The sequence below is a fragment of the Solea senegalensis genome, linkage group LG9, assembly GCF_019176455.1.
Source record: "Solea senegalensis isolate Sse05_10M linkage group LG9, IFAPA_SoseM_1, whole genome shotgun sequence".
Lineage (NCBI taxonomy): Eukaryota > Metazoa > Chordata > Actinopteri > Pleuronectiformes > Soleidae > Solea > Solea senegalensis.
The window spans coordinates 2,047,651-2,062,475 of record NC_058029.1 but is presented as its reverse complement, the minus strand read 5'-3'; the positions used below and the strand labels follow the sequence as shown (position 1 = coordinate 2,062,475).

Below are 14,825 nucleotides of genomic sequence, written 5' to 3'. Positions count from 1 at the left end.
GGTAAATGTCATGTTTTAAACCTTGTTATTTATAAATGTTTTTTAAGTGACGGGTGTTTTGTGTGTGGACTACGCTTAAAGTAACTTGACATAAAAAGTCAATTACACTTTATAATGAATCATTTTAATGAGTTTAAAGTGATGACAAATTCATAAACACTTTTATTTCATGTTTAGTTATTTCACTGTCAATAAATGAACCGCTCATTTATCCGTCTGCTGTCCATCTACCTATCATCCATTCATCCACAAATCATTTATTCATCTTTAATCAGCAGCTCCTCTGTGTATCGCTGCCATTTCAACAGGAAGAGGAAGTGACCTTCTCAATTATTCAACACATTCATCATAAAACACCAGGAAATCTTTACAGAGCCGTGGGTCTGCGCCGCATGTGCAGAGGAACACGAGTTAAAGAGTTAAAGACGATCGAGGCCAAATAGTTTTGTCAACTGTTTTATTTTTTATAAAATGTAACAAATTCTGCACAAAAAATGACCAAATAAATAAAACATCTGATTGAAAAACGCACTATCTTCTTCCTATCCTTCAGTAATAATAATAACATGACACACCTGACGTGAAGTAAACTGAAGAATCCTCACGTCAAAGTGCACAGACTTCACGTTCATAGTGTGGTGATGATGCGTTCACTGACACCTGCTGAAAAAACACACAACAGCAGCATTAAGATTTACGACAACGTCGTCATCGCCGGCCTCCACCTGCACCACAAGCTCCGCCCACTGTGTCAAACAACAGCACAAAATGTCAACTCACCCGTTTCTATTCAACGTTTACGTGTATTTGTTAGATATGATGATAAAGATAAAGGTCAATGCTCGAAAACACGTTTTTTTAATTGTGTTAAACTTCATTTTGTTGTGTTTTGGCAAAATTTGTACTGTTTTGGAAAGATTTGGTTGTGTTTTAGTAAAATTTTGTTGTATTTTAGTAAAAAAAATGTTGTTTTGGTCAAATTTGCTTGTGTTTTAGAAAAATTTGGTTATTTTTTTAACTAAAGATTTGTTCAGTTTTGGTCAAATTTGGTTGTTAAAGTAAGTTTTGGTGGAGTTTAAGTAAAATTGTGTTGTATTTTAGTAAAACTTTGGTCAGTTTTCGTCAAATTTGGTTGTGTTTTAGTAAAACGTTAGAATGAATTAAATGAATACAGTTTGGAGTCTGTCTTCAACTTTAAGATAAAACATCTGAAAATGTAAAAGTTGACAGAATGTGAAACAAAACAAATGTTAAAAAGAAAGTGACGATGATGATGATGAACCTGCTCTGACTCCATTAACACTCGGCTCATTAGCAGTAAACACAAACACACGTAACGGGCGCTAAATGTCACGTCAGAGAAAAGAGCGGCAGACGGCGGCAACCTTTAACCTTTTAACCTCCATAAACGAAACATAAACGTCCATCTTCAGCTGCCTCATCATCATCATCATCATCATCATCATCACCTGTGGTGTGATACAATGAGAAACAAAAACCATCGACTAATCTGTATCCAAACAAGGCAATAAAAGCAAAATACAGCGTTTATTCGTACTAAAGAGACATTTACATGAAAAAAGGTCAAATGTGTCACAATTACTGCATTTAATTTCAGAATGATGAGTCAGTTATTTTTGATTATTGGCTACAATCATAATAAAAATAAATATTAACTTAACTTTGTTTTAATTGAGATGAAAGGATGAACACAGAGAAGCAGAGGATAAATTAGACTCGGATTTGTTTAAAGGGATAGTTCAGGTTTTCTGAAGTGTGGTTGAATGAGGTTCTGATACTCTGTCTGTGCTTTGAGCGCCCCCTGCTGGAATCTGCAATAGTCTATAATATCTACAGAACATGTTCACGTCTTTATCTCACTTTGAGACAGACTTTTCCAACCAGAAACTGAAGTTTGTAAAACACTCACTCACTCCCCCTTTGTTCAGATTTTCCTCAGTGACACAGTGACCACACGAGGCAGCAGAGGCCAGGTCCTGTGTCCCTGTGAGCGAAAATCACTGATTTTCTATCTGGACTTTGGTGAGGGAGAGTTAGTGGTTTACAAACTTCAGTTTCTATGTCACAATCTCATTTATTGAATCTTCAAAAAAACAACCTTCCACTGTTGCTTTAAAGCACATGAACCAGTAATAAATCAGATAATAATTTCAATTATTTTCCCATTTATTAAAAATAGACAAAGGTGAATTAAAGTTATATGAAACCCCCTCCTTTTATCCTTGATGTAAATTAATGTAATTATTATAATAATAAATTAAACATCTAATCCACTTTAGTTCCTTTTCTTCAACATTGCCTATAAAAAACTAAACCGTTAGAAACTGAGCGCTAATTCAATGTAACACACGACAACCATCACCTGGCTACATGAAAACAAAGCAGAGAAAGTGTTGCAGCACATGCAGCGGACACACGGTATCCCAGCATGCATTGTGCAGAAATGGTTTCTGCACAGAAACAGAACTTTGTTTTTCCTTCATAAAACATTTCCAGAAATGACTTCATATACACGGAGCGCTGCAGTACCTGTGCCAGACCTGTGTGTGGCGCTGTAACGCTGTGTACACACAAACACCACGACAATGATTATAAAACTTTCCCCAAATTTGCGAGTTTGCCGTTTCGACTCTGAGACACGTTTCCCAAAAAGTCGCGTTTAATTTCTCCCAAAATGACGTTTTTTCCGTAAGAATAAATAGTACCATCATGCATTGCTCCAGTGCAGAATGAATGAAGAAAAAAAGTTGCAATAGAGCTTTGGTGAGGACGTAACAGACCGCGGCGTCCACAGTTCGTCTACATCTCGTCAGCGTGCGCCGGTTTGACCGACACGTCATGGCTGAGTTTTCCCGCCGCTTCAGTCTGAACGCTCACGGCAGCCGAGACGTTTCCGTCCCGAACTGAAACCTCCACGCTCGACATTTCCAGGGTTTCTATTGGTTCTTTAGGGTCGACGGCAGCAGCAACACTAACGACTTCTGTTCCTCCTTCTCCTGATTGGCTGAGAGAAGGAGGCAGAGATGACGAGGGCGGAGACGAGTCCGGCCGCGCGGCCGCGCTCCCGACCTGGTCTTCAGTCGGCTGTGAGGAGGCGGGGTCTGTCAGGATGTTTCTGGAAATAACTGGAGAGAAAATATTAATTAAAAAAAACACATTTTAATTCAGGCAAAATCGAGGATTCTTCTTCAAATTCTGCGACACTTTGTCCTCAGCGTTCTGGATGCGTTCATTTCTGCGATAAACACGCTCAGCGCTTTATCGTTGGTCTCGATCTCGAGCTTCTGTTTGCTTCGTGCTCTCAAAACTAATTCAGAATTCAAAATCATTGAACAATTTAAAGAACACCTTGGTTGACATCAAATTCAAGGACCTTCCAGGACCTATTCCCTGAAATTCAAGGACTAGAATGTGCTGACACAGCTGAAGATGGGAGGATCGCATGTTAGAGTTTGTCTGCAGAACAAAGATTTTCCCTAAATATCGACGCAACATCTTTCCTGGACAAAATTCAAGCACTTTCAAGGACTTATATTTGATCATTTTTGTAAATTGGTGTAAATTCACCACAAGAGGGCAGCGGTTCTGGGGAGTGACTTTAAAGGCACATTTTGTTCATTCTGATATTTACAAAAAAAACAACACACAATTCCAGACTTTTTTTTCCTCTTAGAAACAAATGTAAAACAACAGGAAGTGATGTCACAAGGGACCGACCTCCGATGGGCCTGTAGTCGTCGTCATCCGAGATACCGACTCGGCGGAACGGACTGAAACTGGGCATGATGATCAGACCCAGAGAGACCAGGATGATCTGGGACACACAGTCAGAGACAGTGAGTTTGGACGACCGTTACCATGGAGACGGAGACAGAGAGAGTGTGTGTGTGTGTCTTACCAGTAAACACGTGCTGGTCTGGGCTCCTTTACTGACCGTCTGTTTGATCAGAGACTGAAGCTGTCGCAGCTGAGTCAGCAGAGACCTGAACAAACAAACACACAAACATTTAAACACACAAACAAACAATCACACAAACAATCAAACACACACAAACAAACAAACAAACAATCAAACACACAAACAATCAAACACAAGCAAACAAACAAAAACACACAAACAATCAAACACACAAACAAACAAAAAAACACACAAACAATCAAACACAAGCAAACAAACAAAACACACAAACACAAGCAAACAAACAAAACACACAAACAAACAATCAAACACACACACAAACAATCAAACACACACAAACAAACAAACTTTACTGAAGTGCATTCAGTCAAAGTTTATTAAAACCTAGAAAAGTCACTTCTTGGTAAACGGTTGTTTTCAGCTGAATAAGGGACATAAAGGGACATTGAGACTTTTTTCTACATGTATGTTGTTGTCATGGCGACAGACTCACTGCACAAACAAAGCTCAGCACTGATCATGGAACAGACCTGAAAAGAAAGACAACATCGCCCTCTGCTGCTCAGGTTTTTACTCAATCGTCATTTTTCAACATCTGAGCTGGAAAATCAGATTATTTTGTGATTTATAAAGTAAACTTTTGTTTGTCCTGATGTTGTTAATGTGTCCTGTAAAGAACCTTTGATGGTCTTACTGTTAAAACATGTTTTTAGAATCCATCATTTGAAATCAGAGTTTTAGACAATATCTGGTAACTCGTTTTGAATGTGAACACATGAAAAACACAACTCTCTTCACAGCTGCGTGTGGAGAAAGTGAAGAGGCCACAACTCTGTGTACGTTTGAATAGACAATAATGATTTGATCTCATACGTGTTACGTTTCTCCAGCTGCTCCACCGTCCTCTGCAGCTCCTTATTCTGTGCGGAGCAAGCTGCAGCCCTGACACACACACACACACACACAGTATAAACAAACTGTCCACTTTATTGAACCAGAGTTACCAAAAATATTCAACATTTGATATAAAAACAGTAAAACACAGATAGAGACATCAGCGTCCGTTAAAAACTGAGCGGTATTTGAATGAAACACAAGTCAACCGTCGCCTGATGCGTGAAAAACAAGCAAAAACAAAGATCCACTGAGAAGCAGAGGGAAGTGCAAATTATTATTTTTCTTTTTCCGCTTTAAAAACATTTTCCATAAACACAAACTCTAAATGTTGCAGTACAAATGCCCGGCCTGTGTGTGGCGCTGTAATGCTGCCATAGAAATACACCAAGGAAGACACCGAGCATGCGAATAAAGCCCGAGTAAAACTCCAAACATGAGAGGAAGGCGACAAAGACGGCAAGCGCAAGAGCAAGAGGTGGAGTTATGATGTCATCGTTCTCCCAAATTTGCATATTAGTTGTATACACAAAAACACTAGGGTCTTTCTGCGTGTACCTGCTCTCCAGCCCGTCAATGTACTCCTTCCTCCTGCGCCGGCTGTCCTGAGCCGACTGCTTGTTACGGATTTTCCTCCGAACTTTCTTCAGAATTCGCTCTTCGGCCTGAAACAAAAGGTTCAGAATCAGTGTCCTGGTTTTGTTCATGGAGTTGATGGATGGATACACAGGTCTGAGAGGTGAGACCTTGGTGAGTGGAAGGTTGTTGGGCAGAGAAATTCCCTCCTGAGTCAGCAGCTTCTGTTCCTCCTCCGTCAGCTGAAGCTCTGGGGCCAACTGTGACAGCAGGACAACAGTTACGACCTGCCTACCTACCAAACCTCGGCTTTAAAGGAGACTAAAAGACAGATCTGTTAAAGAAGCCTCACCAGAGAGTCGTCAGAGCTGGAAGGACTGATGATGGGCAGACCACCGTCCAGACGAGCCGCAGCCACCACCGGCAACTCGTTAACGATACACGAGTCTGAAAACAACATCTGAGAGCTCCACTCGTCTGTTCACAACAAAGAATGATGGCGACGTTACAATCACACTGACTGAACCTAAGCTAGCTACTATCTATCTGTCTATGTATCTACCTACCTTAGCTATCTTAACTGGCTAGCTAGCTACCTACCTACCCTAGCTAGCTACCTACCTACCTACCTACAAATCTATCTACCTAGCCTAGCTAGCAACCATCTAACTAACTTCCTACCTACCTTAACTGTCTACATCTACCTACTTACCATAGCTATATAACTACCTATCTACCCTAGCTAGCTACAATCTACATACTTGACCACTTACTATCCATTAACTAACTATCTATCTATCTTTACTGGCTACCTAGCTACCTACCTACCTACAAATCTATCTACCTAGCCTAGCTAGCAACCATCTAACTACCTTCCTACCCACCTAAACTGTACAACTACCTGCCTAGCGAGCTGGCTACCATCTATTCACCTACCTACCTTAGCTAGAGATATACCTACCCTAGCTATCTACTTTCCTACCCTAGTTAACCACCTTTTATCTATCTACCTAATTATCAACCTTAGATTTTTAACTACCTACCAACCCTAGTTAGCTACCATCTATTTAACTACCGTCCGATGTGAGCTAGCTGCCTACCTTAGCCTTAGCTAATAATAGTTAGCTAATAATAGCATAGAAATCAAGGAGGTAGCCACCGACTGTTTTAGTCATTAGTTATATCGAGGGATCCTGGCATGTTGCCGACATCTGAAAACACATTTTAAAGAAAATATAGTCCGATGTCGCGCCAATAATATTGTTCATCTGTTAAAAAACGTCAGAGGAAGTCGTTTCTTTCTTTCTTTTTCTACATCATTCACGTCATGACCTCACCGAGCTCGATGGAGATGACATTCTCATGTCCAGGCTCCGCCTTCACACTTCGCAGTCCGCTAATGTCATAAACCACCTGGTACACCGCCGCCGGCTGGACGGCCGCCGCGGTCACCTGTGTCACCACGTTGACAGGATTCTCCATGACAGGATCCTCAGAGATGCCACTGTCGCTCTCAGACGACAGGTCTGCGGGCGCTGTGCTGGGGAACACCTCGTTCGGGTCCACGCCGTGGAGCATGTCCTCCGATTCGCTGTCATGATTCGCCTGAGACAGAGTCAGCGAGTCACCATGACGACACTTTGTTCAAAGTTTTTTTTGTTTTATCGGAGATGTGAAGGTAACTCACGCAGTCGGGGTCCACCACCCAGTCCTGCAGGGGTTTCTCCGAGTTGTGGAAGACCAGCTCGGAGCAGGAAAACGGAGCATGGAGCTGCCAGCTGTCTGCCGCCACGCAGCCGCCGCCATCGCTGGGAAACAGCTCCCCACTCTCTGCATCCATCACCTGAGGAAGCGTGACAGGTCAAAGGTCAAAGCAGTTTATGCTGTCTGGTCAAATACAAGTCAAACCGTCAGAGAAACACCGATTTAAAACGTTTGCCTCGACGAGTCAGAGACAGATGATCGTCACAGTCGGACACTTGGCTGATACGTCAGACTTAGACATACATAGTATTAAAGGAACAGCTTGTCTTTTTAAAAGTGTGGCTGTACGAAGAACTAACGTGAAGTACAACCATTTTGTGTCATCCTCACAACTTTCTATGTTTTTTTCTTAAGTTTTAAGACTGGGTTTTAGGGTTAGGGTTTGTCCTTACAAGAATAGCTGTGCAGGTGTGTGTGTGTACCAGGATATCCTTCTCCAGGACTTGACTGCCGGTTTGTTTGGTTTGAGTGTCATGTTTACTTTCTATAACTATATAACACACACACACACACACACACACACACACACACACACACACACACTCACTCACACACTATGGCATAGCATTCTTAGTGAGGACACTAACCCCTTACCTTAACCACTATCCAACTAAATGCCTAACCCTTAACCTAAACCCAATTCTAACAAGGTCTTAAAACCACAGATATTCCCTCACACAGGTCTCTGTCCATAAATAGTCCATTTAAGCTGTGACAGAATGTGAGGAGCAGTTGACATGTCCTCACTTTTTCAAAAGGTCCTCACTTCAGTGGTTTGTTTTCACACACACATTCTTGCGTTGCATAATTAGTGAGGACACTCAAAGACATAATGCATTACAAAGGCCCTTAGTCCTTAAAACTAGGTATTTAGCCCCAAAAGGACCAAACAGAAATGTCCACATGATTGTTTTGGTCCTCACAAAGACGCGCGCGTGCACACACACACACACACCTGTACCAGTCTGACTGAACAACAGAAACCTGAAAAGCTGCTTTACGTCTTTTTGTTCATCAGTCCTTCAACAAAAAAAACGAACTTAACATCAAATGACGTCATTTTACACAACAAATACACATAAAGTGGTGAAATTAAAGTTGAACACATTCACTCTGTACATATACAGGTGACTTGTGTACTTTGTGTTCGTTACGCACAGAGAAAAACTACCCGCGACACTGACTTCACTGACAAGCTCAGTCTGGACCAAAGGCCCGCTCCTGCTGCTGCTGGACCTGGTCCTGAATCAACAGGAGGAACCGGAATACTTCATGTAAACAGGACTGGACTCACTGTAAGAGGAGCCGGTTCGTCCCTGGTTTTACCGGCTCCGCTCCGACATCACACAGCGGCTCTTTGCGCGGCTGCACCACCGACGACACCCCGCTCTGCTCCGGAGCTGAGTGCGGAGAGCTGCCCGTGGAGCAGCGCCCAGGTCCGGGTTGAGCTTCTACGGCGAGTCGGGCGACAGCTTCTCGCTCCTTCCACCTCAGCGTTGAAGTGGCAGAAAGGACCCGCCCCCAGCCCCGTCTCTGATTGGCCACGTGTGAGAATGGAGTGTCGTGATTGGTTGAAAGTAAACAGATCAGAGTCTTCAGAGCTTCTGCTTCTTACTTCTTCTTCTGTTGGTGTTGCTGATGTTTCTGCTGCGCACCTCTGTTCTACTGCCCTCTACTGTTTGTTTAACCATGATGCAACCTTTAAAAATAATAACATTCTCCACCTTAGGAGCGAAAATGTGTAAATGTGCAATGACACAGTTTTTAATCTCAACAAAAAACACATTTGCAATATTTTCCATATTCTACATATCATGGGTCTTCAATGTTGACGGCCCCCCCAGTACCAAAACTGTGAGACATACAAGCTTTTAATGCGCATGTTGTCCAGAGTGACCAGACCACATTAGAATTTTATCACAGTAAAACACTCGGAGGAATTTGCTCAAATGCCACATGTGCGAAAACTGACAAAATGAGCCCAAAATGACTGTTTTTGGTCCAAAATGGCCGCCTTCCAGTTGCGGAGGCTGATTATTTTGTGCAGTTGAGACATCCTGCCAACTAACCAATAATCTACAATTGTTTCTAATGATGTCACTATATGTCATTAACATATTACAGTTTTTAAACAATCACTGTTTTTTCAGATTTCATAATGAGTGCGTGTTGGGTCATTGCTGCTGAAGTCCATGAAAATAATCACAAAAATCTCCAAACAAACTCTTGAGACGTTGCGCTGGTTGTTGTTTAACCCTGTGTGTTGTTTTCATTTTCATATGACTTACAGTTTTTCTTAAAATCACCTAAAAGCATAGAGAGTTCTGCTCCCATTCTTAAAACTCTGCTCTGGAGTTTTTTAAAAATCAAGACGAGGGGGATTTTAAAACTGTCATTTCTCTGTCAATTCACAGCCGTTTGTCACAAATGTAAATGTGGGAGCAGCTGAAAGCCTCCAGGCGCTCACACACCAAACATTTACTCTCTTTTACCAGTTTTGGACAGTTAGAAACAGGTGTTTGGAAGGAGGAGGGGGATCAGGGAGGGGGAGGGGCTTGTGTGACCAGCTGCAAATAGTCTCTCTCTCTCTCTCTCTCTCTCTCTCTCTCTCTCTCTGAATTTTAATGGTTGATTCCGCAAAAATACCACTTCATACAATTTGTCTAAATACAAATATATGTATATATATTTAACATTTCACTGTTACATGATGAGTGTAACGAGACAAATGAAACTCTTCAACTTGTAATTAAAGAGATTAAAGAGGGTTGTTTATGTTCGAAAAACTGTAATAAATGTAGATAAATATGTGTCGGTGTTTAAATGTTTGTTTTTTGAGAGATGTATAGTGAATTATTTTTCGTTTTCAAGAACAAAACAAACTGTAATGAATTTATTCATCACACTCGTATGCGTATTCTAAGTAGTTGTCATGTATATTTGATGTATTTCTGGTTAAATAAAGGTTATATAATATTAATAATAAAATAGTAACTGCTGGCGTTCAGCACACGTCGTAGTACGACTGTGTGCTGACTTTACTGTCGCTTATTTGAATGATAAGAGAAACTGAACATTATCTGACCACAGGGTGAATAATCATTTATTATTCACTCATTCACTGTCGCGCTCGTATCACCTCGTATTCAAAACGACAATAAATTCAAACGACCAACGTCTGAAACAAACCATATTTGTCTTCAGACTTGGTGATGAGGGACACTTGGACCTGGACTCTGGATAAATGAGTTTGTGTCCCACGTCCACAATTCAACAGTGTTGAAGTAAACACATTAAAGTCAAATGTACATTCTATTTGAACTTTTTGTTAATATTGGTCTGCTGTACTTTAATGCATGTTTGTTATTTATTACCTGTATTTTTACTGTCTTTGCTGCTGTGACAATATAAATGTCCCCACTGCAGGACTAATACAGGACTACGGAAGTGGATCACATTCACCTAAATGTGTGTCTCAGATTAAAAATGTAACTTTAACTTTTTTATAATGTTGCTGGACTGAGGGAAGAAGCCGGGGAAACTTGCAGAAAGACAGTTGTTCCAACTGGGGCTCGAACCCCGGGTCTTCTTGCTGCAAAGGCAAGAGTGTTGACCACTACACCAACCGTGTGGCCCGGATCTTAAAATGAATTCTAAAATAGGTTGAGACAAAAACACAGGATTGATACAAGCACTCGCTCTGTGAGTTCCAGTGGAGTAGAAATGAAAGCATGAATCACCCTCTCAACATCATTCAAAGAAAGACTTGACCTTCGCTAAAAGTCGCTATTCTGAGCAAGAGAATCCCGAGCCATGAGGACATTGGTGACACCAGTGGATCCAAACAATATGACCCCAGTCTTGTCCTCGTTAAAGCTAAGAAGGTTCCAGGCTTTAATGTCTGCAGACGAGCGCTGCACAGAACATGCAGCGAGGTGCGCCGGTGGTCAGCGGCGACTGAGACGCAGAGAGAAACCCTGTGTTTGACAAAGATATACTTTATAATATGTGTGTTCAGGCTGATCCTGAACTCAGACAGTCAAACAAATGAACCGTAACGACAACAGCCCTCGCTTTTCTTCACCTGAAACGTGTATATAAGGGGGACACGTGTCTCCGTCTCTTCACCGATCGCCGGTGTCTCAGCGCAAGAAGGTAAGACGTCTGACCTCTGACCTCTTACAATAAAGAGGATAAAGAATGCATAAAGACTATTATTATTATTATAATAATAACGATGATATCTGACATCCTCTGTCCCAGACTCTCTCTCTCTCTGCCCTGTAAAATGAAGACCCTCATCTTCATGTTTCTGCTCCTGCTGCTGGGAATCTTCATCTATGAGACTGACGGACAGGTCTGTTTTCAGAAACACAAACTTTTGTGTTTCTGAACACAATTCACATCTTTCACAATTCACATCTTTCACAATTCACATCTTTCATAACCCATTCACACGCTGCAACGCGGGCTTAAGTGTCCACACAGACAGAGCCAGGAATTGAACCAACAACCTTCCCGTTTAAAGACAATTCAATCCTGAACACCTGCAGTCTGCATTTGATGAAGTCAGACTCACTCACTCACTGTCATGTTTGTGTTGTGTTCCTGTCACAGTATAACTTTGGAGACTTGCTGTCTGTCAATCGTGCCAGCTCGTGTAGGTGCCTGGGCCCGAACGTCTATAAACACTTTGCAGTTTTTGTGGGAAACGAGGAATTCCCCGGCAAAGAGCCGGGTCAGAACATTTTCCACTTCACGGGTAAGTGAAGCTTAAAACACTAATAATTCTGGGATTTGTCGCTTCACGTTTATCATTTTGTACTTAATTAATTACTAATGATCATACTTATCATCACCATTATTATGATGCTGCTTATATAAATGATATCATAGTTGTATAAACATGTCATCACTGACTCTAACTGTCCTGTATAAACTCTGTAAATCTGCTCCTGGTCTCTTTCTTCTGTCTCTCCTCCTCCTCTCTCATCTCTCCTCTCCTCTCTCCCCCATTTTTTCTTTCACCCCAACCTGTCTTGGCAGATGCTGCACATCTCTTTCTTCTTCTTCTCTCCACTGACGCCTCGTGTTTGTTCACTGTGTGAATTGTTGGGTTTCTCTGCTCCATGATGTTGTCTTTGTTCAGAGCCTTGAGATAATGTATGTTGTGAAAGCGGAATGTTTACTTTTTGTCCTCCACATTCATGGCAGGTCCCACAAAAGACCAGGCAGAATGTATTTTTGGACGACTGGAGGACGACCAGGGTACATTCCAGCTGGACAATTACCTGGATAACGATTTGACACCCAGAATCCCAGCAGACATGCGTGCAAGTATCATCGCTCTGCACAGAAACTGTGGCAGGTATCGACTCATGTCCAACAACTGTGAACACATCGGCACCGAGGTGCGCTACGGAGAGGCACGCTTACAACAGGTATGAGTCACCTCTGCTGGTGTTCAACTGTATGTACCACGGTATGTGGTCGGCAGGTTTCCTCCCCTTCCGTCCAAAAAAACATGCAGATTTGGGGATTAGGTCAATTGGACACTCTATGTGTCCCTGTGAGGGACTGGTGACACCCCAGAAGATGACATGAAGAGTTATTATTCTTATTTTTCTGCCAAATGAATCCCTTTCAGACCTGTGTGTGTAGAAGAAAAAACGATGACCCTGATCCAAACCCAACAGGAAGGCCGCCAGTTTTTATTGAGCGTTCACTTTTGGTTGATTTGTGGATTTCACACGAATGGTATTTGAAGGAAATTATTATTATTATTATTAGAAGAAGAAGAATCTGTCAAATTATAAATTACCCTGAGGTTTCAAAATGGGAAGACTTTGTCTATTTCTTAATTACAATATACAGGTTAAAATGTGACTATAACGAACTCTGGTGCAGCCACAAAGCCACACAGTGTCCCTGTCAAATAAAATAATAAATAAACCACATCTTTGTCCTTTACCAGGGTAAATGGAGGATTCTGTCCGTGTCAACGACAAGTTACATTTTCACGGTTTTGAGTGTCTGTGAAAATCCATGATTGATGATTTGGTTTTGTTTGTTACAGAGGGGTACACGCGTCAGTTGGGTGTGCCGGATACTACCGAGAGGCAGACGCCCACGCCGGGACTTGGAGAAGACATTACCTCTTGAATACACGTATGCTTCCTGTGACAAGCTGTGCCCCGCTGCAGGAAACAGGAAGGCTGGCTGAACCCCTGAAACCCAGTCCTGACCTGACCCTTGCTCTCTTCTCTAACTTAAATAATAAAATTAATGAGCAAGAGCTGGGAGTCTCTCTTTTTTTAATTTGACTGTGTGTTATTTTGTTATTATAGTGCGTATTCATGTATGCATATATATATACACATATACATACACATACATATATATATATATATATATATATATATATATATATATATATATATATGTATGTGTCTTTCTTCATAACAACGACAGGTCCATAGAAATTGAAATCGGATTGTGTTTTTGGAAAAACCTCAGATGACTCTGCCACGTATGAGTCGTTCAATTACATGGACGATGAAGACTTTGTCTTGAGCGGGAATAGATTCACAGATAATAGAAGGAATTGAGGAGAAGTATAAGAACTGTGGACAATACAGTCTCACTGTGAACAGCTGGCTACATATGAGCGCTATGGAAAGTCCCAACTAAACCAGATACGGTACAAACTGAACACGAGTAAATACGATCTTTACAAGTTCAGCTGAGAAGCTAAAACCCGAAAATTTAATCCATATATGTTTTATTATGTAATATAATTCGGGAAATTCTGATTTTGTGCTTTTTGTTTTTTATTTGGTGGTTTCTTGGTGAGATCGTAAAACAAATATAAAATAATAAATTGACATGACAAGAACAGAGGTGAGTATGTCAGATGTGATTTGCACATCTGACAGCCAATCAGACGGATTTCTCTTTAACGAAGAACTTCCGACAAAGCCACCGTCGTCCCAGCAACGACGTCCTCTGCTGCTTATCGATGTCCCAAAGGAGGACGTGTCTCAGCACTGACTCTCAATGAAGAACTTCCCTCAAACAGTGAACTGTTCCTTTAATGCTTTAACTTCAGGCCACTTTTAACAAAAGACCATGAAAAATGTTACCTAACCACAGTGGGTCAAAGGTCATTTGATATTTTAATAAGAGAGCTGCACACAAGCAGGGTTTCTTAATCTGGTAATGAAACACACACGCGCGCTCACGCACGCACACACGCACGCACACACACACTTTAAATTCATAGAAAATTTTAATCTTTTACATAATAACAGAAAAACTGAAGTTTGTGAACCACTCACTCTCCCACACCAAACCCCACAGAGAAAATCAGTGATTTAACATCACACACACAGGAGCTGTTGATCCACTGCTGCCTCCATCACATAGTTCAGTGTTTAAAATTCTTTGTTCAGATTGACCTCAGTGACACAAGGTGACCGTGTGGGTCTTTGTACGTGTATGTGAGGATGTTGTGTTGACCTTTGCCTTTGACCTCACCGTGTTATGGCTGTCTCCACGGTAACAGATGTTAGAAGTACAAATTTAATGAAGTGTGTGTGAAACACTTTAAATAAAAGGCTGTTCTGTGGGAACAACAATGACCGGCGTGGAA

The 14,825-nt window shown here is 41.5% G+C and overlaps 2 protein-coding genes across 3 annotated transcripts; one reads left to right on the top strand and one right to left on the bottom strand.

Annotated features, from left to right (window-relative positions):
* Positions 1–1,529: 1,529 nt before the first annotated feature.
* creb3l4 (cAMP responsive element binding protein 3-like 4) lies at positions 1,530–8,678 on the bottom strand. Of its 2 annotated transcripts, none has more exons than XM_044035133.1 (10): positions 8,469–8,678; positions 7,098–7,253; positions 6,748–7,015; positions 5,763–5,887; positions 5,581–5,670; positions 5,393–5,499; positions 4,814–4,882; positions 3,920–4,004; positions 3,739–3,835; positions 1,530–3,146 (listed from the first exon to the last, which is right to left on the bottom strand). In XM_044035133.1, the coding sequence occupies exons 2-10, from the start codon at positions 7,248–7,250 to the stop codon at positions 2,821–2,823; spliced, it is 1,320 nt and encodes a 439-aa protein (XP_043891068.1). In that variant the 5' UTR covers positions 7,251–7,253; positions 8,469–8,678; the 3' UTR covers positions 1,530–2,820. The 2 variants fall into 2 exon arrangements, with proteins under 2 accessions (XP_043891068.1, XP_043891070.1); XM_044035135.1 differs by having other exon boundaries at positions 5,763–5,857.
* A 2,636-nt stretch (positions 8,679–11,314) lies between these two features.
* On the top strand, positions 11,315–13,460 carry LOC122775287 (phospholipase A and acyltransferase 4-like). Its single transcript, XM_044035137.1, has 5 exons — positions 11,315–11,329; positions 11,438–11,531; positions 11,792–11,936; positions 12,389–12,615; positions 13,251–13,460. The coding sequence occupies exons 2-5, from the start codon at positions 11,463–11,465 to the stop codon at positions 13,395–13,397; spliced, it is 588 nt and encodes a 195-aa protein (XP_043891072.1). The 5' UTR covers positions 11,315–11,329; positions 11,438–11,462; the 3' UTR covers positions 13,398–13,460.
* Positions 13,461–14,825: the final 1,365 nt, after the last annotated feature.

Bases quoted from the DNA above. Each gene is read 5' to 3' on its own strand.
- creb3l4 (XM_044035133.1), bottom strand. From the start codon at position 7,250: ATGGATGCAGAGAGTGGGGAGCTGTTTCCCAGCGATGGCGGCGGCTGC. The intron at 5,888-6,747 runs GTGAGGTCATGA...TGTTGTGAACAG, and splicing joins TGTCATCTCCATCGAGCTCG to ACGAGTGGAGCTCTCAGATG. The intron at 5,671-5,762 runs GTGAGGCTTCTT...CTGCTGTCACAG, and splicing joins CCAGCTCTGACGACTCTCTG to TTGGCCCCAGAGCTTCAGCT.
- LOC122775287 (XM_044035137.1), top strand. From the start codon at position 11,463: ATGAAGACCCTCATCTTCATGTTTCTGCTCCTGCTGCTGGGAATCTTC. The intron at 11,532-11,791 runs GTCTGTTTTCAG...TTCCTGTCACAG, and splicing joins TCTATGAGACTGACGGACAG to TATAACTTTGGAGACTTGCT. The intron at 12,616-13,250 runs GTATGAGTCACC...TGTTTGTTACAG, and splicing joins GAGAGGCACGCTTACAACAG to AGGGGTACACGCGTCAGTTG.